Below are 21,867 nucleotides of genomic sequence, written 5' to 3'. Positions count from 1 at the left end.
TGTTTCTGACTGAGGGTTTTTGAATTATGCCGTCTGTTAGTTCCATGCTTTATTAATGATCAATGTAGCTATGCACTAAAACTTTCACTATGTTGTCTTGTTTTCCATTTGAACTATTGATGTATTGTACCCATGTATCATGCACTCGAATTACCCATGGTCGATCTTAAGTGATCCCATCCGTTTGTCACCCTCCGACCTATCCGTTTGTCGCTCTCTAAGTTTTTTTAATAATAGCGAATACGTTGAGAATTTCTAAAACGAACAAAATCGATGCGCCAACCCTAAGCCCAGGTTCTGCCACGCCATGCCCCATGGCATGGCAGGACCTGTACATAGACAGAAGCCGACCAGCCTCAGTTGCAACTGAACGGGAGCTGCTGTCGGTGCTGTAAACAGCAACAAGTGCTACCGCGACCTGCGTAAGTTGAAACGAATATGAAGCAAATAAATAGAGTCAGTGTGCAAGTTTACAAGTTGCCACATAACATTTTTATTGGTTCATGAGTCTGCAAGTTTCGGATGACAATATTCATTTGACATAAGTTCAACATAACCAACTAAGTCATAGGAGTGTAAGGATCCCTCGGACGCCTCTTGGAAATCTCATCGTCGTACTTCACCTCAAGAAGGGGGTACATCTGGTGCGGCGTGGGAGGGACCATTCTGTTATAAATTGATAAATAAAGGGTTAGAGTATTCAAATTAACAATATTCAAATTAACATTATGTAGCATTGCAAAATTTGAACTACTTGGTATGCAATACGAACACAATATGAAAGCACCTGTTGCCCTCATCTTCTATGCCTACTAGCCTTGTGACTAGGGTCTTTGCAAGCGGAGCAAAGATTCCTGCCACGGGTCTCGTTGAAGTCTCCCCCTCCGTACATGTCTTCGCCATACCCTCTCATAGCGTCCATGTCCCTCTTGAGTAGCTTCTTTTTCCTCCTACTCTTCTCTACCTTCATTAGATCTAGATGCGGCACGTAGTTATAACCATTATAAGGTGGCCACTGTGTCGGGTCAAGGTATGGCTCGAAGCTCATCTCCCAAATACTAATGGTGTTTGAACGGAGATACAAGGGTGACATATATGACAGATCCTCATAGTTGTATCCACGAACCCTATAGGCCGTGATCATATGAGAGCAAGGGGCATGCATGATCTGAGGGACGTTGCAACTGCACTCTACCTTTTTAAGATCAACTCGATAGTTTCATCCACCATAACGTTCGTCGTCCAAGCTTGTGCCACCCATACCCCGTACACCAAAGATATGGCAGCGGGGTCCATACGACTCAGCGGTGTGCTGCTTGGTCAATTCCTTGGTCTCTTTCAAATGTTCTGCTCTAGCCTTTCCAAAATGCCCCTGCTCAGCTATATTCCTCTGCGCAAGTTTCCACCTCTTGACAAAATATTCGTTGCACTTATGAAAGGAGAACTCAATAATTTTAGACACAGGCAACGATTGAACTTCGGTGAATACATGGTTGAAGGACTCTGAGGAGTTAGTGGTCATGATGTCATACCTAAAACCCCCTCATCATATGCTAACGCCCACTAATCCTTATGTTCCATCTACGCTTCTAACCAGGCCTTTTTCGCTTCATTTACATCTTGTCTAGTTCTCTCTTTGTCTCCTTGAACTGGTACTCTGTACGTACACAACATAGAGCTTTTACCTTGTCACATACCTCCTGCTTCCTCTGACGCCGCCAAAAATTAACGACAAAGTGTCTCATGCACCATCTATGCACTAGAGGTGGGAACCCATCTATATGCTCAGCTGTAGCATTAAAAAGCCCTGGGTGATGGTCCAAGATCAAACATATAGTGCGAGATGGGACAAGCACTTGTACATGTAGAAGCCGCATGAACCATGACCACGATTTATTGTTCTCTTCCTTTACCAAATTAAATGCCATGGGTACTATTTGGTCCTTAGGATCAATAGCAACAGCCTTCATCAAGGTGCCCCTGTACTTTCCTGTTAGGAAAGTGCCATCAACAAGTATGACTGGCTGACAAAATTGGAATGCATGTTCCATTTGTGCGAACGACTAGAACACACGATAGAGGACATGCCTCACCAGGTCCCAAAAACACATCCATCCGGTGTCCACAAACCATTTGAAGCCAGGGTTGTAGTAATGCATTGCACATAAGATGCGGGGCACCTTGTTGTATGCTTCCTCCCAACTACCCATCGAATTACCATGGCAATTTGCTTAGCACACTAAGCATTTCCGTACTTCACATCACACTTAACGAATCCAAATATGGACTATTGTAAAGAAGACACCAAAATATCGTTATTGTCATCAACGAGCCCCAATATACGACGGGCAAGGTAACATGTAGTGAGCTACTGATGATTTTCTTTCCCCCTATTTGTTAGACAAGTGTGGGGTTCGACAACTTTACTTATCCTCCACTTGCCATCACTCTGTCTTTTTCGAGCATTTAACCTCCACATACAACCGTTTTTGCATATCATGTGGTACCTCAACTCCTGGTCCGAATGAGTGACGGTGTACGGCCTATAGTGATACACAGCATAGTTCTAAAGGAAGAACTTCATCTCTGACATTGTATTGAATATCATCCATATGGCAGAACCGCCTAATCAAATGCCTCCCAGGAGCGCTTGTCTTCTATTAGACACTAAGCACTCAAGGGGGAACACCAAATTATGTAGTCCCGTCGAGCACACCCCGAGGGAGAACCTAAAAATCCATATTTTTCTATCAGGATCACAAATGAGAGAATAACACCTACAACATTATTAACCATTTCTTACATCACTTTTAATACAATACCAGAGTATAATATTTATTATTATAACAAAGGGATGTAATCATATTATCAGAGTTATGAACAATTTAATTGAACAATAGAATATAAATATGTGATCAGCGGAAATAAATATCTATTCATGACATGATGAAGCATTTATATGTAAACTATGACAACAGAATATAAAACTTTCATTTATAAAAATATTTGGTAAGAGTTATAAATAAAAACTATGATCGCAGCATAAAGGAATTCCTCTCTGAGGCCATCAGGAGGGATCCCACACACAAAGGTCAGCTCTAGCCTCCACCTATCACCTGCAACAGGGGGAATAAAACCCTGAGTACTCAATTATACTCAGCAAGACTTACCCGATAGGAGGAAAGAAAAGACTCCAAGGATATGCAAGGCTATCTGGCTTGTGGGTTCATTGCATCTACAGGGAGCATTACTAAGTGTGTGTCCTTATATTCGATTTTTATTAATAGCCGCATTGGTTTATTAACTAACCATTCTATGTAAGCACCAGTGCTACTTTCAAACAGGTGATAAGCAATTAGATTTCCTTTTTCATTCCATCTTTCATCTTTCTTCATCTTTCAGTTCTTACTATGGTGCTAGGCCCCAAAACAAGCCGTACCAGATTATCCGACGATTCGTGAATCAATATCCCCAGCTGGGTACCCTGAAAACACACGCCCTGCTTGTACCCAAGGCATAAGTAGGACCAACCCATTACCCTCCTATCCTGGGTGTCTAGGTCCCCATCCAAACTGGGACTCCAAGGCCACACCCCTGAGTTCCAGACTCAGTGCGGTGCAAGGACCTCCTAACCCAAAAACCACCAAGACAGTCGGTCCAAAAAGAGCCAGATCCACGATAAGAGAGCAACAAGTCTTCCAAACGCCCATACCCAAGTATGTACTTGGGATAATAAGTCTATGACTTGCTTAAAGTCTTATGCAACGGCCGGTTCTTAACCGACACAGACAGGGGAAGCAGTGTAACTAAGCCATGCCCCGCTTTCACGGCGACACAACCTCTTACACCCACCAATACCCAAACCATATCCCTGTCCGGTCACCATTTTTCCTTTCCACCATTTATATTTTCCAAGTGATAATAATACAGTAATATATTTTCTATTCTCGCGAGTGACAGATAATCACTCGACTTCTATCGGAATCATGTAGCATAGTAATCTATATGATCCTATAATACTAGTAAGACTCATAGGATAAAGATATATATATATATATATATATGCAAGTGGGTTTCATTCAACTCTTTAAAACTTAATGCACAAATATAATTTAAACTGCAGAAAAGTATGGGGTTATGCACCAGGGCTTGCCTGATATATATTAAAAAGTTGGTATCTGCATCTTCAGATCATCCACCATCAACTGAATAGAAAACCCATTGCATCATCTCTTGGAGAGAATACCATTACACCATCTTTATATTCCAAATCATCCTTCAATTGATCCGTTGATCCATCATCGTACCTATATGATATACATTGATGCAAATGCAAAGATATAATTAATTGACTGCAACCGTGACTCGTAAAATATGATTGACGCCACTCAAGCTAACGAGCTAGTTCTGATGACAACCGTACTTAGCTACATATCCATGTTGTCGAACAAGGCATTATTTCCCAACAATTGTTTTAGCTATACAAACCCAAGTTGTTTCGTTGTTTCATTTTATCGATTTAATCATTATTCAAAATAGGGCATCACTATCTATCTAGCAAACTAATTATTCTAGAGCTACAACAATTACAATGAATACCTAATATTGCTAGGAACCTACTGTAGAAATTTTAGATCCAACACAATTACCAATTTACCATAACAATTCCTACAAATTTACATTTTCATAATATTAAGCATTCTAAATCAATTAGAGCAACCCTAGAAACATCTTAAAACTAGATGAACAAATTATACTAACAAGTAGATCACGATTTTAGGAGACTAACAAAATTGGTTTAGCATTTTAATGATTTTCTACACTTTATTTTCAATTTTTGAAAGGCACTAAATTAACAAAACCAAAACAACGCAACAAGACAAGGCCCGCAGGCGCGTGGTGGCCCAGCAGCCAGAACGGCGGGTCCACGCGGACGCGGCTGCGCGCGTAGCGGCCCAGGCGCGCAGGCAGCGGCGCGGATGACCTAGGTTGGGGGGGACACACGACCAGCGCAGGCGCGGCGTGGCCCAAGCGTAGGCGGACCAAGCCGGCAGCGCGAGCAGGCCGGCCCACGCGGCCAAGGTCCAGAGTGGGCTCACAATTATGCAAAATGGACCCTGCAATTTTACCAAATTGATCCATAGTCTCGACTACACTATTCATGTGAGTCACGTTTATCACACCTAGGCCCTTACTGTTATCTCTATTTACATATTTATGTCCTCACCTCCTCCTCCTAAGTAGAGCACGAACAGGGAGCACCGGCTGGCGATCAATCCCGGTCGGGGAAGGCACAACGGCGGCAGGAACTCACCAGCGAGGGGCACGAAAACCCACGCGACCACGGGCTGGCCGCGGCGAGACCCGAACCGGGCCCCGGTAGCATGCCCATGCGAACCGTGGTGGTGGTACACTAGCTGTGGCGTCTCTGGCCAGGCGGACGACGGTAACAGTGCAGCAGCGCTGGTAGGGTGTTTGCACGACACTAGTGGCATGGCACGCCACCGACGAGGCCCTGCTCGTGCCAGGCAGGGCGTAGCGGCCTGACCGTAGGCGTGCGGTGTGGCGATGGCCCGAGTAGAGGCCGCGGTGGCTCCCGACGACATGGCTACGGTGAGCGCACGAGGAGCACATCGTAGCCGAAGAAGGAGCGTGGAAGGGACGGCGCTCTAGCATGACCATGGGAGGGCCGCGCTCTTATGCGTGCATGCAAGGGGAAACATCAGGTGGGCGGTGCTCGCGTGCGATGGCTAGGCAACGACCGAAGGTGCAGCAACGGCAAGGCACCGTGGGCCCAGGTACGGCTACGGCTTAGCAGGCGGAGCTACACCCAGCTCTGGTGAACGGGAGGCGAGCGGTTGTGGTTTGGTCAGGCACTGCAGCACGAGAGGAGCTGATGAAGGGGCAACGCGGCATGGAGCAGCAGTTAGCGAGCATCGGCAAGCGGCATTGGCGTGCTTCAACGGGTCTCCAGAGCGATGGGACGAGGTGAGCAAGGCGACGTGCGTGTCTAGCGAGAGTAGTGCAAGGTCAGTAGGGCAGCATGGCATGGTTGCATGTTTGGATTAACATTGTTGCCTGGGTGCATGTACTTGCTTGCTTGCTAAGTGCACTTGTGTCCTGTGTGGGTACTACTGTGGGGTAAGAGCTACTGGAACTTGTTGTTTTCTCAAGCATGATGAAGAAGGGCGAGGGAGTGGTTGGTGGGGCCCATGACGTGCATGACATGACAGCAGGGTGGGCCCACATGCGTGGTGGCATGCGGACAACCGTGGTCGACAAGGGGGTCTAGGCATGGGTGTGCTACGGTGGGTCGGCTAAGCAAGCTAGGATGTAGATCAGTGTCGGGTAGCGACTTGGCTTCCTCAAGAAGCAGGGGTAGGAGGCAGCAGCGGCAGCTTAGGGTGGCCGACCTGCATGCCTGGTAGAGGGAGCAGTGGAGCAGCGACAAGCAAAAGTAGATAGAGACTTTGATTGCTGTAGGAATGATGCGACGAAGCAGGCAGATACAAGCAAGGCAGAGAGCAGAGAGCACGCCAAGAGGCACATGGTGAAGCGACAGAACAAGCAGTGAGGAAGGGAAAACAAGCAAGTAGTACACGGCAGCAGTAGCCCGACCAACTCATCCATCAATACGCACCTAGTACCGACGAGGTAGGTGAGGCGAGTGTCCAACAGCACTCTCGTTATTATTTCAGCTCTCAAATATTCATTTACCAAGCCGACTATTTATATTTTTTCAACACGGCTAAACCACTAAAGTTTGTTACTCGATATTTTAACTACAACCAAAATCATACTCTGACTTTTACTTAAGTACTATATACCAGTCATATCATATTTTTGTTTATAAAAATTGTTTTCATGTTCAATCCAACAGAGCAAGCCATTCGCCAGTTACTTGCTAGCGTCATTATCAGACATTCCTAAATATTTCTACACACTGCGTAATTTAACTTGAGCATTTATTTGAGTCCACGAAACTAAGTCACATAGGATTCACTTATCGCCTCAAGTACGTTTTAAATTAAAAACCCAAGAAACTTAATTCAAAATTTTTTCTTAGGCCTAAATCACGGTGATAAACGAGCTCATAACACCAGAGGTGTTACAATCCCCTTCCTAATGGGTTTCTTTCTCATGGTCATACAATGATTTCCTACACATCTGGAGACCGGTGTCACAAATTATCATATCCATCAAGCTGACATCCCTATAGTTCGAAACACCACTGAAAGGTACGTTCATCGACCTTAGTTGCTCAAGCTCAATCGCTGTGTAAGGTGGTGGTGGAACATACTGCTGCGCTTCACTAATTCTACCCCATGAATCAAAGGGGGTATCATCTGCTGACAAATCTGTGACTAGTCTACCCTAAGCCTGGATACCATGCAAAACCTTAGTTGGTACTGGTAATGGCATAGTATGAATCGGTACTGGCATGACATCAACTGGTGTTGACATAGCATCTATACCTCCTTGGTCATCATCAGAATTGTCTGAATCACTGCTAACTACATCATCGATCCTGTCCTACTCCTTCTCTTCCTGTTCGAACTCGTTCACATCAAAGTCATTGCTTATATAGCCTACTGTAGTTGAATGAAACTGCTCCTGCATCAACTGACCGTCCAAATCCATGTTACCCTAAGTTGCTTCCCCTTCGACCCCTAATTCTTGCTCATTGCCTCCAACACCGTCAATGGATGGCCCGTCCTGGACACCCTACATCCTGTACCCATTCTCCACCACCACCTCAGCTGTGGGCACATTGGAACCTTGGAGCACCCTAGTATAGCGGGACCAGTGAGTACAGTCACACAAGGGCATGAGGACATAGTGTGCCGTAGTCTTCTCAGTACCAAACCCTCCCTTCAGTGTGAAATCACCGCAAAACTTTGTATTCAACCGGACACAAAGGTCGTTGAAGCTAGAAGGTTCATCAAACCATTCCAATTCTTCTTCCATATCCTCAAACATACCATCTTCTCTCCTAACACTTCCTCTGTATAAAACTCTAACACAACAATCCATCTACAAAAGTATTTTAAGAAACTTCATCAATTCAACCATATCGTCGTACGTAATATCCATAATAATATTAATACCTATTCGAACTATAACTATACTAACTAATCTAATATTAACATCTATACAAGGCTAATTACAACAACTAATGTATAACTAGACTCACTAGGGGAGTACCTCGTGGTAGCGGCGCTTGTCCTCGCGGTGGCGGCAGTCGCGGGTGATGCAATGAGGGTGGTGACAAGCATAGTGGTGGCTGGAGGCCGCGGCGGGCGGCCGGAGGGGGTGGCACGGCGGGCAGCCGCCGTGCGTGGCCGGAGGCCATGACAGGCGACTAGAGGGGTGGCACGCCGACATGTGGGCACAGCGACTGGCCAACGATCGTGGCGTGCCGGTTTTTGTGGCGCGGCGGGAGCGACCGCAATCGGCGGCAGGAGCGGCGGGCTGGCGCTGCTGACGGCAGGCGCGGCGGGCAAGCGAGGCGACAGGCACACAGGCGAGGTGGGCGCGACGAGCAGCGGTGGGCGCGGCAGGTAGGCGGGACTGGGCCATGGCCCGTTTAGCCGGCTCTACCGTGACGCGCCTTGATCGGTGGCGCGGTAGGCCTTGCCACGTCACCGGTCAATAGCCTCGGTCGTCGCCACGTCATCCTACCACCGCGCCACCATGCATGGCGTGGCACTGGCGTTTTGCTGCGCCATGGCAATAGGCGCGGCCAAAAGTGTTAGTTTTGAAGAAAAAAACAGTGTTAGATTTAAAATTAATTTAAAAAAGTGTTTAAAATAGAAAAAAATCCCCTGTGGTAGGCCACTGCCTCTCTTCTCTCTCTCCAGGAGAGCCAGTAAACACGTGTTCAATGCCGTCTGGGACTGAAAGCTCTACTTCACATCGCACCATAGTAGTACCCTTTGACTAGTACCGGTAGGCCGATCGAGCTTTGTTAACCGCCACACGCCACATCGCCAAGGCACGTTTGCGGTGGCAGGTGAAGCGTCTCTCTCCTCTAATCATCGTCGTCTCTTGTGTTGTACAGTACATATCGACACAACACCGGAGCTATATATCCACACACACACACACCAAAAGTGTGTCACGTCGTCACACGCTTATTACTGTGTGTACGCATGCATGCCTATTTCGTTTCGCGGTACGACTTCGTACGTAATTTGCCGAGATTCAATCAACCAACTTCGAATTGGGTCTCTGGTTTTGCCAAAAATGTGAAATCATGGCGTGCATGCACGTATTTATTTACATTTATATTTATAAATGAGAAACAAAAAAAACCTAAGATGGTTGCTACTCATGAGGTACAGTGACCCTGTTGTTTGTGTACTTACTAAACTAAGTATATTGCCCGTGCTAACGCTACGGTGGCGTCTAGAAAAAATAAATCAATTGATGAAAGAAAAACAAATTCATAAACAAATTTAGCTGCCTAATCCTTTACAAAAATGAACACCGTCTTTCAGTCTACTTTTTAAAGTTCACAATCCTTAGCCAAGCAGGATGGATTTGACTCTTAACAACTATCAGCAAACATCAATACATCAACAACATAGCCTTTCAGTTCCAAGCAAATTGGGATAGGCTAGAGGTGAAACCCACAAAGAGTCTCAAGTCACGGTTCAGGCACTTCAATAGCTGTTTTTCAAGAACTCCTATTCAAACATAGATCTCTAGGTATATCACAAGCTTTCAAATCTCTTTTTATTATCTCTCCCATATCAATTTTGATCTTCCTCTACCTCTCCTCATATTATTAGCTTGGCTTAGAACTCCACAATACACTGGTGCCTCTAGAAGTCTCCTTTGGATATGGTCAAACCATCCCAACCGATGTTGGATAAGCTTTTCTTCAATTGATGCTACCCCTAGACGATCATATATATCATTGTTCTAAACTCGGTCCATTCTTGTGTGACCATAAATCCATCGCAACATCACAACTATCAGCAGTGAGAACAAATTTTGAGTATGAGACTAAAATGCAAATAATAAATCTGCATCAGTTTATCATAGGTATCAATAAGATATATGCTACTTTGCTATATCTAATTTAGCACAAGCCATTACAAATGCACAGATAGTTTATTTCCCTAAATTTTGCAAGTTCAATTAGTCAAAGCAAATGCACAAATAGTTTTTCCCTTTTTGATATTTCACAAAAAAAACAAGATGCCATACATTACATTTAAAAGAAATATAGCATACATCATAGATCATACAATTCTATTTGCACAGAGAAACAGGAAAAAATTAACCATGTCATTCTTCAACTTCCCAAGTTCATTAGATTTTTCCACACCAAACTTTTCCTGTAGAATCGAGATTTCCACCCCGCCCATCCCAATCTTATCTGCAATGGCATGTCAAACTTTGCACATATGTGAAATATTTACTGAAATAGGCGCTACTAACCGCGTCATGTTTACAGTCATTTCCGGTTAGGAAACAAATAAATATGAAATCATCTATGAGCTTCTCGATGTCTGTTTTGACAGCTGGATTTGGTATCCTCAAATCAAGCTCCAAGTACTCCCTTTGAACCCATATGTTCAAAAACTGCAAGAAGGTGGTGTTATAAAGGAATTAAAATAGAAAGACCATGTTATCTTCTTAGAGGAACAAGCCTGATAAGGCTTCTTGGGAGATCTGTCCCTAGGAGTTGTTTCAGTTACTTGTGGGAACTATCATCTCTATTTTCTTGAGGAATCTTCACTTTTGAACAGTTCACATCCTGTTAAAGTTAACAAAAGGAGTAGTCTGAACTCAACATTTACAAAACGTTTCCCACCACATAGCATAGTATATTGCCTGTGCTAACGCCATAGTGGCATTTTAGGTGATGCAAACTAACAACCAAACATGGTATGTAACAAAATAGATTGAAGATTCATAGAAAAAAGAGCGATACAAACTTACATGATCATTATATTATTTATTAATCCAAAATGATCAAACTTATATTGTTGAATACAACAAGATTAATTTAATCTATGCCTCGATATATAGTGTGTTTCTCTCCCCGTCCAATCCAAAAAAACATCAAGTAGCACACAATGCTATAGATATATCCAGGCACATCTTTGAATAACTATTTTTTATAAAGAAGAATTAGTGGGATTACTAATAAAGGATAAGGTAGAGCATTATCTGCTTTAACCATATCAGCATATCATACCTGAACAATCGTAAGGTGTTTTGAAGCACGAGGCTCTCGTACCTTGCTGCTGAGATGGAACGGCTCTTGTGTGTTGTCACCCCTGTTACCTTCCTTGCCTAGTGGTAAATGAAACTTCAGTCTTCTTGGAAAAAAAGTTCAGCGAGTCGCTGTGTATTCAACATTATTCGGAGAAACACCATGGCACGACAGGTAAGTAAAGCACACAGCGTAGGCACCTGTACCTCTTCTCTCGTGGCCACCGATGCCGACGAGTTGCCGCCGCCGCCATCTCTTCTTGCTGCAGTCGCCCTCCTCGTCTCTCACTCCTCGTGTCTCCCTGCTCCTCCTTCGGTACGTTGCGTAGCTGGCCGTGGCCGGCGCCGGCGCCTGCCACGTAGGGCGGCAGCATGCCGGTGTAGACGACCTCCTCGTCGCCGAGCCCATCACCGGATGCTTCGCCGAACTCATCGGCTGAATCAAAATCAACAGAGCTCTCGACCAACGACCAACAACAAGATAAATAAAACCCTAGATAGAACCAACACACAATTCGTCTAAATGCAACTCCCAGCAAAGGATTCAAGCTGTTGTCACCAAACGCTCCCTATAGGAATCCATCCTATCATCCCAGCAATTGACACCCTATCCTCATTCCACAATCAATTTGACCAAATTCCTACGGTGACGGGCAGCATCGAAATCTATCCAGCAGAAGCAGGAGCGTACAGGCATAGGTGTTCAGAAGACGGCGGCGAGCCGGAGTGGCAGGTGATGAGGTCGTCGAAGGGGTCCTGACGGCCGGTGGCCTGGCGAGTTGAAGCAGTTGAAGGTCCAGAAGTCGTAGGGGCACAGTCGCGCTCACCCGCCGCCGAGGGTGAGCGGCAGCAGCGTTGAAGCCTAGGAATGATCCAAATAACACTGGCCGTTTGATTGAGTTTGAGGCCTGAGGGAGAATTACGAGTCAGATTTTAATGATGTTGAAATTCTGGGTGTAATTTTATTGGTGCACAATGGTTGGACTCTCTCAGCGGCGGACGTAATCTTGGATGGATCTAAAATAATTTGGATTGATCCATTATAGTAGAGATACGTACTGTATGAAGCTGTCTTCGGTTTTGATAAAATCTTCCCTTGGTAAATAAAAATAACTAAATATAAAACTAGATATTGGATTACACTGAACACAGGGAAAGTTCAGTAGCCAAAGATATTATTTCCTTTTGGAGTAAACGGGAAGGCAGAATATATATCACATATACATAAGTAATATTACCCAAAGATACTCATTCTTGGCTTCACTTACAACTTGTTTCCTTTACGGTTTAGCATTGCTCACCTCGCTAGAGTGTAGGATGAAATAGTGGATCTTCTACGTGTTCCGTGACCAACAAAGACATATTCCCTCCGTTTTATAAGGCATATTAGGATTCAGAAATAAAAAAAGTCAAGTGTGCTTTGACCATCATCTAATCTTACATTAAGTCATCAATTGCTTTATCAACTTGTAATAAGATGTACATTAAGCATGAATATATTGGTATTGTTTTCCTGTTCAATTTAAGTAATTATTGGTCATGTTTATAAGTCTTGTTCTTTTTCGAATCATAATACATCTGTGTAGCTTTGGAGTTCCTGCGTGCGCTAAGGATTAGAACATATGCTCTGTGTAGCTTTAGAGTTTTAGAGCCATGAAGCTATTCGAGTGCTCAGAATGTCTAAACCTAGTAGAGAGAGAGTCTTGGAATGATCCGTCTTTGTCGGGAGAGAGCGCATCCCCTTTTATAGATGAAGGGGATGGCCTTACAAGTTCAAGAGAGAGAGAGAGAGTGTCCTAGTCTTGCTGCCCACGTCATCGGGTACAAGACAGTTTGTTGGCGTCCACAATACTGTTTGACGCCCAGATGCATGTGGTAGGCTCCATCGTGTTCTTCTGGTATAGCAAATGTCGACGCATACAACACTATTTGTGTTCTGACATGTCTAGAAGGCTGTAAAGTACCCATCTGGCATAGCCTGACAGTACCGTCCTGTAGGTGTGCAGGGTACGGTCCTCGGTATTGTGGTTGACTTGAGCGCCTTACCTTATCTGCTCTGCCTGATTTCTTAGGTCCTCACTTACCTTATCTGCTCTGCCTGATTTCTTAGGTCCTCACCGAGCGGGCGTCCCCGGCCGGTCGTTCCCAGTCGGCCCCGACCGCGCCGGTCAGAGAAGAGCCGTAAGCAGAGGTTCGGTGTATTTCCGGTCGGAGAAACGGGTCGGAGTCGGAAGTGGGCGTCGTCCTTCCTTGGCCAGGCCTTCTGGTCGGAAAAGCGGGTCGGAGTTGGAAGCAAGCGTCGTCCCCTCTTTGGCCAGACCTTCTGGTCGGAGACTGGATCGCTCTTCCGGCCTGTCGTTAGGTATCTGGGCCGGGCCAGAAGTTGTACGTCGTTTGTAATGTCGTCTGCTGAGTCGAGCTTTTGCTGAGAAGCAGACTTATTAGGAACTCCGAGTTTATGAACCCAACAATAAGTCTTATCCTTTTTCGAATCATAATACATCCTATCTAAAACGGAAGGAGTTACGTGGTTTCGCATCTTGAGTCACACATGTGAATAGTGACGGGTTGCATGTGGGACTCAAATGGGCCGTAACGACCTGCACCTATTCACATGGTGATTCTCTGTTGTTTCTGTTTGCGCAAGGGTCCCTTACAACTCAAATTTACAAGGATGGCGAGTGATTGCATTCTTATCTGTGTATTTTTTTTTTGGATTTTTCCGTCCACTTTTAAAGACATTAGCATGGCTGGCCACACGACAGCACCTAAACACACACGTGATTTGTTCTAGCGCCACAACGATTGCTTGGTTCCTAGCTACAAAATTTCACATAGCAAAATGCGACGCGCCACAAAAATCACAACTCCAATTTGGATAGTCATAATATGCAGGCAGCCACAAGAAATTACAATTACAATGCAAATGCGCTAGATTCTCGCGTACAAAGTGTGGCTTTGATCACCACACCTACGTTGTGGCCGATAACCAATACCCATAGCAGTAGTAAGGAAATTGGGAAGCTAGTAGGGAGGAATGGGGGATCCTATGCATCAAAAGGGTGCAGGAAGCATGAAGCTAACCGTGGGGCGACACATCGTGGGGCGACACATGATTAGGGCCCCGTTCGTTTGGAGGAATTCTGGAGGAATCTGAATTAATCTGAAAAAATTTATGAGAGAAAAATACTGTTCCGGATGAAAAAAAAGAAACGGATCAAGTTAAATTTAAAAGATAGATAGATGAAAAAAAAAATAAAACAAAACCGGAAAATAGCAGGACCATAGGTTTGGGTTGGGTAGCCAAAGCCAGGCAAGCCCACTCAGAAGCAGGCAGGCAGGCCAGACCGGACCAGAGGCTGGGTGGGTGGGCCCCGGTCCCGGCATCCCCCATCTTCGGCCGTGCTATATAACCCCCACCCGGGTGCCCTTGCTTCGGCTTCCTCCCCCGTTCCCCTCTCCTCGCCTCTCCTGTGGTGGAGTGTCCAATCCTCCTCTTCGCCCCGCCCCACCTCCCTCCTCCTCAACCCTACTCCGACGCGACGCCACGACACAGCAGCGGGCGCAGGGAGCAAACGAGAACTAAAACGAGGGAGATCGCGGCGCCCGATTCGGTAGCGGTCGCGCGTGGGTCCGGATTGGATTGGATCCTCGGATCCCCCGCGCGCGGAGGGGAATTCCGGTCCCAGATCCCCGCGATTCCGGCGCCGGCGGCGGGCATGAGAGCCCGGAGGGCATGCCTGTGGTGGCCCCTGGCGCGAAACGAGTGAGCCGGCGGCGGCAGCACCAGCACCAGCGGCGGCGGGTGGTGGAGGACCTGTGGCTGAGGCCTGAGAGGAGCACTCGGCAAGGAGGAGGCGGCGGCGGTGGTCGGGGTGGGTGATCCGAGGCCCGAGGCGGCCGTGCCATGTCTCGCTGCTTCCCGTTTCCGCCACCAGGATATGAGAAGACCGCGCGCCCCGACGCCCAGCTAGCCTCCCACCTGCAGCAGCAGCAGCAGCAGCAGCTTGACAAGGTGGAACAACACCCCCGCACCCCGCCTTGCCCTGGCTGGTTCGCTAGCTCGTTCACTGATCGATCGCCCGGCACACTCGTGCAACTGACTATCTCTCATAGGATGGACTGACTTTGGCGTATTAGGATTGTGCTTAAATGTTTTTTTTTGGTCTCGGACTTGGCTCACATTCTATTGGGGGCCACGGAGCTAGTGCAGGTTGGTTAGGGTTCCTGTCTGAGAAATTCTAGCAGTGTTTGAGCTCCCGTAGTCGAGATCGCGGGCGTTACAGGATCCACGAGGCTTTCTATTGGTATTCTTTTTGGTTTGGCGATTGGGGGAAACTAGGAAAGCGTTAAGTCTTGCTGAATCAGTATTTGCTCTTTTTCCTAAATAAAAGGGCTGTCCAGAGTTAGCGGAAGGCGGTTAGGGCCTCCCGTGTGCAAGACTTGAGTAGCGTTAGGCGTTACAGGATGCGCAATGCGTTACTTGGGGGATCCTTTTTGGCTGGTTCAGTGATTAAGATAGACTTGGAAAGAGTTTGTTTTGCTGAATTAATATATTCAGTACTTAACTAAGGAGTGTCCCTGTTTACGTGAGATGCATAACTAGGGATGCACGTGGGACAAAGTTGGATGTTTCATCTGGGTGGACCAATGAAAAAAATTACTGGTGTAGGATGCATTAGGATTGTGTTTACATGATTTCATTTAGTCTCGGCCTTAGCTCACATTCTGTTGGGGGGGGGGGGGGGGGGGGGGATACGGAGTTAGGGCAGGTTGGTTGGGGTTCCTGTCTGAGAAATTCTAGCAGTGTTTTGAGTCCCTGGCTCCCCGCAGCTGAGATCGCGGGCGTTACAGGATCCACGAGGATTGGGGGAAACTAGGAAAGTATTAGTCTTGCTGAATCAGTATCTGCTATTTTTCCTAAAGACTGTCCAGAATTAACGGAAGTTGGTTAGGGCCTCTGTGTGAAAGACTTTAGCAGCGTTAGGCGTTACAGGATGCGCAAAGCGTTACTTGGGTGATCCTTTTGGCTGCTTCAGTGATTGAGATAGATTTGGAAAGAGTTTGTTTTAATGAATTGATATTCAATACTTCACTAAGGAGTGTCCCTGTTTACATGAAATGCATAAGTAGGGATGCATGTGTCACAAAGTTGGACGTTTTTACCTAGGTGAATCAATGAAAAAAGTACTGGTTTGATGTGGTATTTTTTGGTTATTGATTGAGGCTTTGACCTTGCAGGTTAGATTTTATCACAATTATCATGCCAATGAAATTCACTTTTGAAAAGCGACGTAATACGATTTTTGCATGGTTAAAAAACTGTCTACGTGTGTGCAAACTTGGATGTCAATAAATGTTATAGTTAGATGTTATTTCTGGTAGCTACCAGCTGCGGGAAAATATGTTCAACCCATCAATAGAGAGTAGATAATCTTGGGTCGATATCTTTTCAACTATAGCTGAAGGCAAAATGAAGAGTTAGATCGGTTGGTCTGTTTGTGTTTTATTGTCATTTCATGACATAGCGGGCTATGCTTTAGACATTTAATCAATATATTTCCTGTTTTGGACTTGTTATGCGTCCTCATATAAAATCAGCGCCAGGGCTCCGTAGATGTTCATGAAATTGCTGGTGTCATACTACATTCCACATGAATAGTGACTGTATACAGCCCAGTTGCTACATTTTGCTGTATTCGTTGGCTTGGGATCCTTATATCATTGTTCTTGGCAACTCAAGTTATGTATCCCTACAAGACACAAGTTTTCTTCTTGCTTTGTGTTTTAGACTCCACATGATTAGTTTTTGTTCGTTCTGACGGTTGATTACAATTAAATGGACAAACTGGAAATATGGCAGGAAGCAATACATTTTGGATTGCCAGTGTCCAAGATCAAGCTTTAACAAGCTTAACAGTGCAAAATTACTCCCTCGATAGCACTGGAATGTATGAACCGGTTACCAGTGCCTTAAAATCCAGAAATGTCATAACACAACACTACCATGCCATTTAAATATTGTAGGCCTGTAGCACTTATTAAGATGGATAAGTGTTGCCTGGATGTTTGGATAAATGTTGCCTGGAGGTTTGGTTGTCATAGAAGTTTTCTTGATCATGTTCTTTATGTGTGCTATGAGTAGGCTTAGGCTTTAGCCAATGCAAAAAAATTAGATGTGTAAAAGTGTGATGATTTAGACTTTTTAGCCGATCACTATGTTTTGTGAAATAGATCGCGTGTCTTTCAGACCTCGCATGGTCTGTTTAATCCTTCTATGCATATGGATGCAGCCTAATAAAAATGAGCATAGGGGTTTACCTAATTTGTAGTTACTATTGAAGACATTAACTAGAAAGTGCATAAAGTACTATAGTTAACTTGTTCCTTTCATTATAGTTCATAGGCCAAAGTTGTACTTGGAAAACCAGCTGTCTGCTAATCTATTTCTAATTTTTGAGAATTGGGTTCAAATGTAACATGTCTCTTTCACATATTATAAGTTAGAAGTACTAATTGTGTATCAATGTAGTTCAGTGATCTGTATTGCACATTGCCTATACTTGGCAGATTTATTGTACCGTGGATACAGCTTTATTTACATCTGACACAAATGTGATGAGCTGAAAAGTCTGGAAGTGAAGTAGTATAAATCAGCGAACAAGTTACTAGTTTATAACTTGTCATTCAGTGTGCTTTTAGGCAGTGGCTTTGAATAGTTGCACTGAGGGAGTGTTTGATTTCACTCTTCATCCTAAAACATCACTGTTTATCAGTTCGTACATTTTATTTAATGGTTATTTTATGTACTGTATTTCACTAGTGCATGCTCCTGGCCTTTACTTTTTTTACACATTTGCTAGTTTTTGTGTAATTGGCGTTTACTTGACTTGGAAACAACATTCTCATCTCAGGAGAAACAAAAAGAGAAGAAGTATAAGAAGGACAAGAAGGATAAAGATAGAAAAGAAGGTAAAGAAAAGAAGGATAAAGACAGGAGTAAGGATAAGCACAAAGACAAGAAAGATCGAAAAGAAAAACACAAAGACAAGAAAAAAGACAAGAGCAAAGATAAAAGCAGGGAATCAGGAGAAGGAATTGACAGAAATGACGAAGCTCTCCATGGTCAGAAGGTTGGAGAGAGCAGCAGGGGATCTGAAGAAATCAAGGATCTTAAATTCAGGGAGGGCTTGGTCAGAAAAGTACAGGATGAGAAAGGGGCCGCGAGTCGACCTATTGAAAATTATGCTGTTTCAAATGATCGAAATCGCAAAGGCTTCAGTGCTTCACCCGCAATGGAGACTGAAAGGTCTGCACTTAATAAAGTGCATATTCAGCCTAGCAATGCTTCAAGGAAAAATGAGGGATTGGTACAACAGAGCACCAATGCCAATCAACAAAAGAATGGGGCATCAATACGGCATTCTGAAGGCTTCACCACTTCTGCTCAAAGAACTGCCGGTGGCTTTCCACCGGCACCTACAACGGAGGAAAAATTCAAAGCTGCAAGGCCTTCATCCAGTACTGAAGCCGCACCCAGAAAAGAGGGGATTGGACAGCGAATCAGTAACATTAGCATATTGGTTCAAAAGAGAACTGAGAACACAAATAAAGATGTTGCGAAGAAAGAAGTTGGCACCTCCTCTCCATTGCCTCCAAATCCTGCTAATGCTATGCATAAGGGAAATGGCAAGGTTGGTAGGCCAATGGAGAACACACAAGCATCCATGCAGAGATTCGGCAGCCCATCGACGTCAAGTGCAGCAGGGGGGATGGATAGAGGAACACCTAGGTCATCCATCCCAAGCCCGAGCATTACAATACGGAGGCCGAATGGAATGGTACGGCCGGCTGAAAACCTTTCTGTCTCTGCTAAGAAACCTGATGCAGGAGGCCTTTCTCCTGCTATGGGTAAGGAAAGGGAACAAGGTGGAAGGTTGCTGCAAGCTAATATTTCAACTGATCAGAAACTGGTTATGTCAAAACCTCCAGCTGTGGAGAAAGCTGCAGATGGAAGAGCAGAAAGGATGGAGAAGGTCAGAGATGGGGCACCTGATGTTGCTAAGAAAGAGGACAAAAAGAGTGATCGTCATGAGAAAAAGAAAAGGAAAGAGAGAGATAAACACAGAGAGAAGAAAAAGGAGAAAGAGGCAAAGAAGGAGAAAGGGGAACATAATCACAAAGAGCATGATAAGACAAGAGAGAACAATATAAGTTATCCGATAGATAGTCTTAACTTGAAGTCCTCAGCCCCTCCTTTAGCCCCACCAGTTGATGATGGAAAATCTGTTGTGCCTGATGAGAACCTGAAGAAGCGAAAGAATCATGAAATGAATGGTTACTTACAAAGTGAGTTCCTAGCTTTTTTTTTTTGGCACTTAACAGCATGTCTAGTCTTGTACGACACCATTATCCTTTTTTATGGTGTTTTATATTATAAGACTTCTGATGCTATACAGACAACCTTGATATGCGGCCTACAAAGTTGCCGAGACCAGCCCTCCTCAGCAATCGTGTGGAGAATGGTACAGCATCTCATGTAGCCGCGCCACTCTTTTCTGTGAAGCCGGAAGCCATTAATATTGAAATGGCTGAAAGGCTCCACAAGGAAGAGAAGGTCAATGGCAACCAACAGGCTCAGCGAGCTCCAGTCGATCCGGTGGCTGCTTATGAGAATGGCACAACTTCTAGGAAGTCACCTCACCCCGACTGCAAGTATCTTAGCCAGATATACAGCATTCCTGAAGCACCACAAATGATGGAATTGCCTGGGCAGGAAGGTGAGGACTGGCTGTTCGACCAAGGTGGCACCCAATCAAGGAAGCCCAGTTCAGCGCCCGAGGCTGATGGAGTCCCCCAAGTGTGGGCTCAGGCTCTGAAAATTGACCCTGCTGATGTCATTGCTTTACCATACGTGATACCCTTTTAGCTGAGTGACAATCCCCTGTGAAGTAGCTGAGAACTGAGACATCAATGAACAACACCACTCTGCTTATTTCCGCTTGCTCTTTGCTACAGTTTGTGTAGCTCAGCATGCGGGAATGTTCCCAACTTTTACAAGTAGCTGTTGCCATAGCTACATGCACCCTCCTAGGCTGGGGCGTGGCCCTGCTGAGTGCTGCGTGGAGTCACAAACAGTGCTGGTTGGCAAGAGGTTGGAATCTGTAACGGAGTGGTTAGGTGTTATCGCTGCACAATTTTGATCTGTAAGGTGTAATAGCATTTTTATAATACCAAAATGTACATTAGAGGGGGGGGGGGGCGGGGGCGGGGGCGGGGGCGGGGGCGGTGGAGGAGAAGGAAGACTTTGAGATTCTTCATTTATAGTAGTTGGATGGATTTGAGCTGCTGCTGCTAGCTGAGATAAATCTGGTTGTGCTTGATTTGTTCCAAAGGTTGGCACTTGACCCTCACCTTTCCTGTGTATATAACTCTAGCTTACTTACATAGATGCTGATGTGGTGGTACTTACCTGAGGTTTGTAATTTTACTCTGTCCGACGGCATTGATGTTGAGGTTCTGTCGTAGTGTCGTGTCACATCGTGTGTGCGACATTGCTGAGTTGTGATCAGAAGTGAAGACTGCTTGGGAGTTTTGAACTAGCAATAATAATAACACCATTTGACCCTTGGCATCTAGTGTTGATTTTTTGTTATTATACATGTTCGTGTTGATTGTTGTAAACTGTTTACATGGCTGGCTGTGTCATATGTGAACTGTGATGGTCAGCAGTGGTTTAGTGGTTGTCGACCCTTTCAGTTTGCATGATATGGTTTATTTACAAGGGGAACTGAATTGATGATTGGTCATGAAGGTGCACGTTGCAGCAGGATGAGGACTGTCTAGTCCAGTCCAGTGCACCCATCCAGCACGCTGCGCACGCACAGCAAGTGCAGCAGCAGCTAGCAGGCAGCCCATAGCTTCTGCTAGTTAGTGTCCTTTTTGTTTGCTCTTGGCTGTACCAGATGACGAAGCCCAGGAGCCCGTGAAGCCGAAGGAGAAGTTGGGGGCCCATAAGCCGCCTCAACTTGGGAACATTGTGTTGGGCTGACACCATAACCCACAGGAGAATTTGGAAAGTATAAGATGAATAAAAATATGGATTTTTTTTTGCAAGAAGAATAAATATGGACTTATCATTGTGTTCGGCTGGTGCAGTGTACAGTGATTTTCGGATGGTTTTGGATGATTTAATAGTGTTCTATGAGAGAGAATAAGCTTAAACAAGCTGGAAGTGTACCAGCCGAACGTAGACATAGAGCGCGCCTGCATCTAGTGACAAAGCTAGTGCAAATTAGAGAGGATGCCTTTCTTTTATAGGTGTAAAAATTTGATCTACAACCATGGTAAAAATTTGTTCCTAATAGTGGGTTTTCAACCCACAAGCTACAACGTAGCTTCGCCCCTGCTTGCATCGATAGCCATGAGAGAGATCTTCAACCCTAAACCCTCGTCATTCAGGGCTCCTACTTCCAACCTACGCACAGTCACACACTGCCTCTCTGGTAATTGAACCAACCCTCTCTATTCTCCCAATTCTTCCTAACATGTGAACTCTAGTTGTGCCAGCGAAGTATGTATTTTGAATAGGTGAAGAGTTAGAATACCTACCTGGGTTTTGTAGGTTAAGGGGAGATG

General features: G+C 45.1%; 1 protein-coding gene across 1 annotated transcript; it reads left to right on the top strand.

Moving 5' to 3' along the window:
* The first annotated feature begins 14,690 nt into the window (after nt 1-14,690).
* Nucleotides 14,691-20,475, top strand: LOC136514315 (uncharacterized). The gene is made up of 3 exons (XM_066508299.1): nt 14,691-15,244; nt 18,144-19,578; nt 19,689-20,475. The coding sequence occupies exons 1-3, from the start codon at nt 15,137-15,139 to the stop codon at nt 20,156-20,158; spliced, it is 2,013 nt and encodes a 670-aa protein (XP_066364396.1). The 5' UTR covers nt 14,691-15,136; the 3' UTR covers nt 20,159-20,475.
* Nucleotides 20,476-21,867: the final 1,392 nt, after the last annotated feature.

This window comes from Miscanthus floridulus, chromosome 2, assembly GCF_019320115.1.
Source record: "Miscanthus floridulus cultivar M001 chromosome 2, ASM1932011v1, whole genome shotgun sequence".
Classification (NCBI taxonomy): domain Eukaryota; kingdom Viridiplantae; phylum Streptophyta; class Magnoliopsida; order Poales; family Poaceae; genus Miscanthus; species Miscanthus floridulus.
This window is presented reverse-complemented; position numbering and strand designations above follow the sequence as displayed.

What these genes read in the sequence shown, in the direction of transcription:
- LOC136514315 (XM_066508299.1), top strand. Translation starts at nt 15,137, where the DNA reads ATGTCTCGCTGCTTCCCGTTTCCGCCACCAGGATATGAGAAGACCGCG. An exon ending in AGCAGCAGCAGCTTGACAAG is followed by an intron (nt 15,245 to 18,143) that starts GTGGAACAACAC and finishes TTCTCATCTCAG; the next exon opens with GAGAAACAAAAAGAGAAGAA. An exon ending in AATGAATGGTTACTTACAAA is followed by an intron (nt 19,579 to 19,688) that starts GTGAGTTCCTAG and finishes GATGCTATACAG; the next exon opens with ACAACCTTGATATGCGGCCT.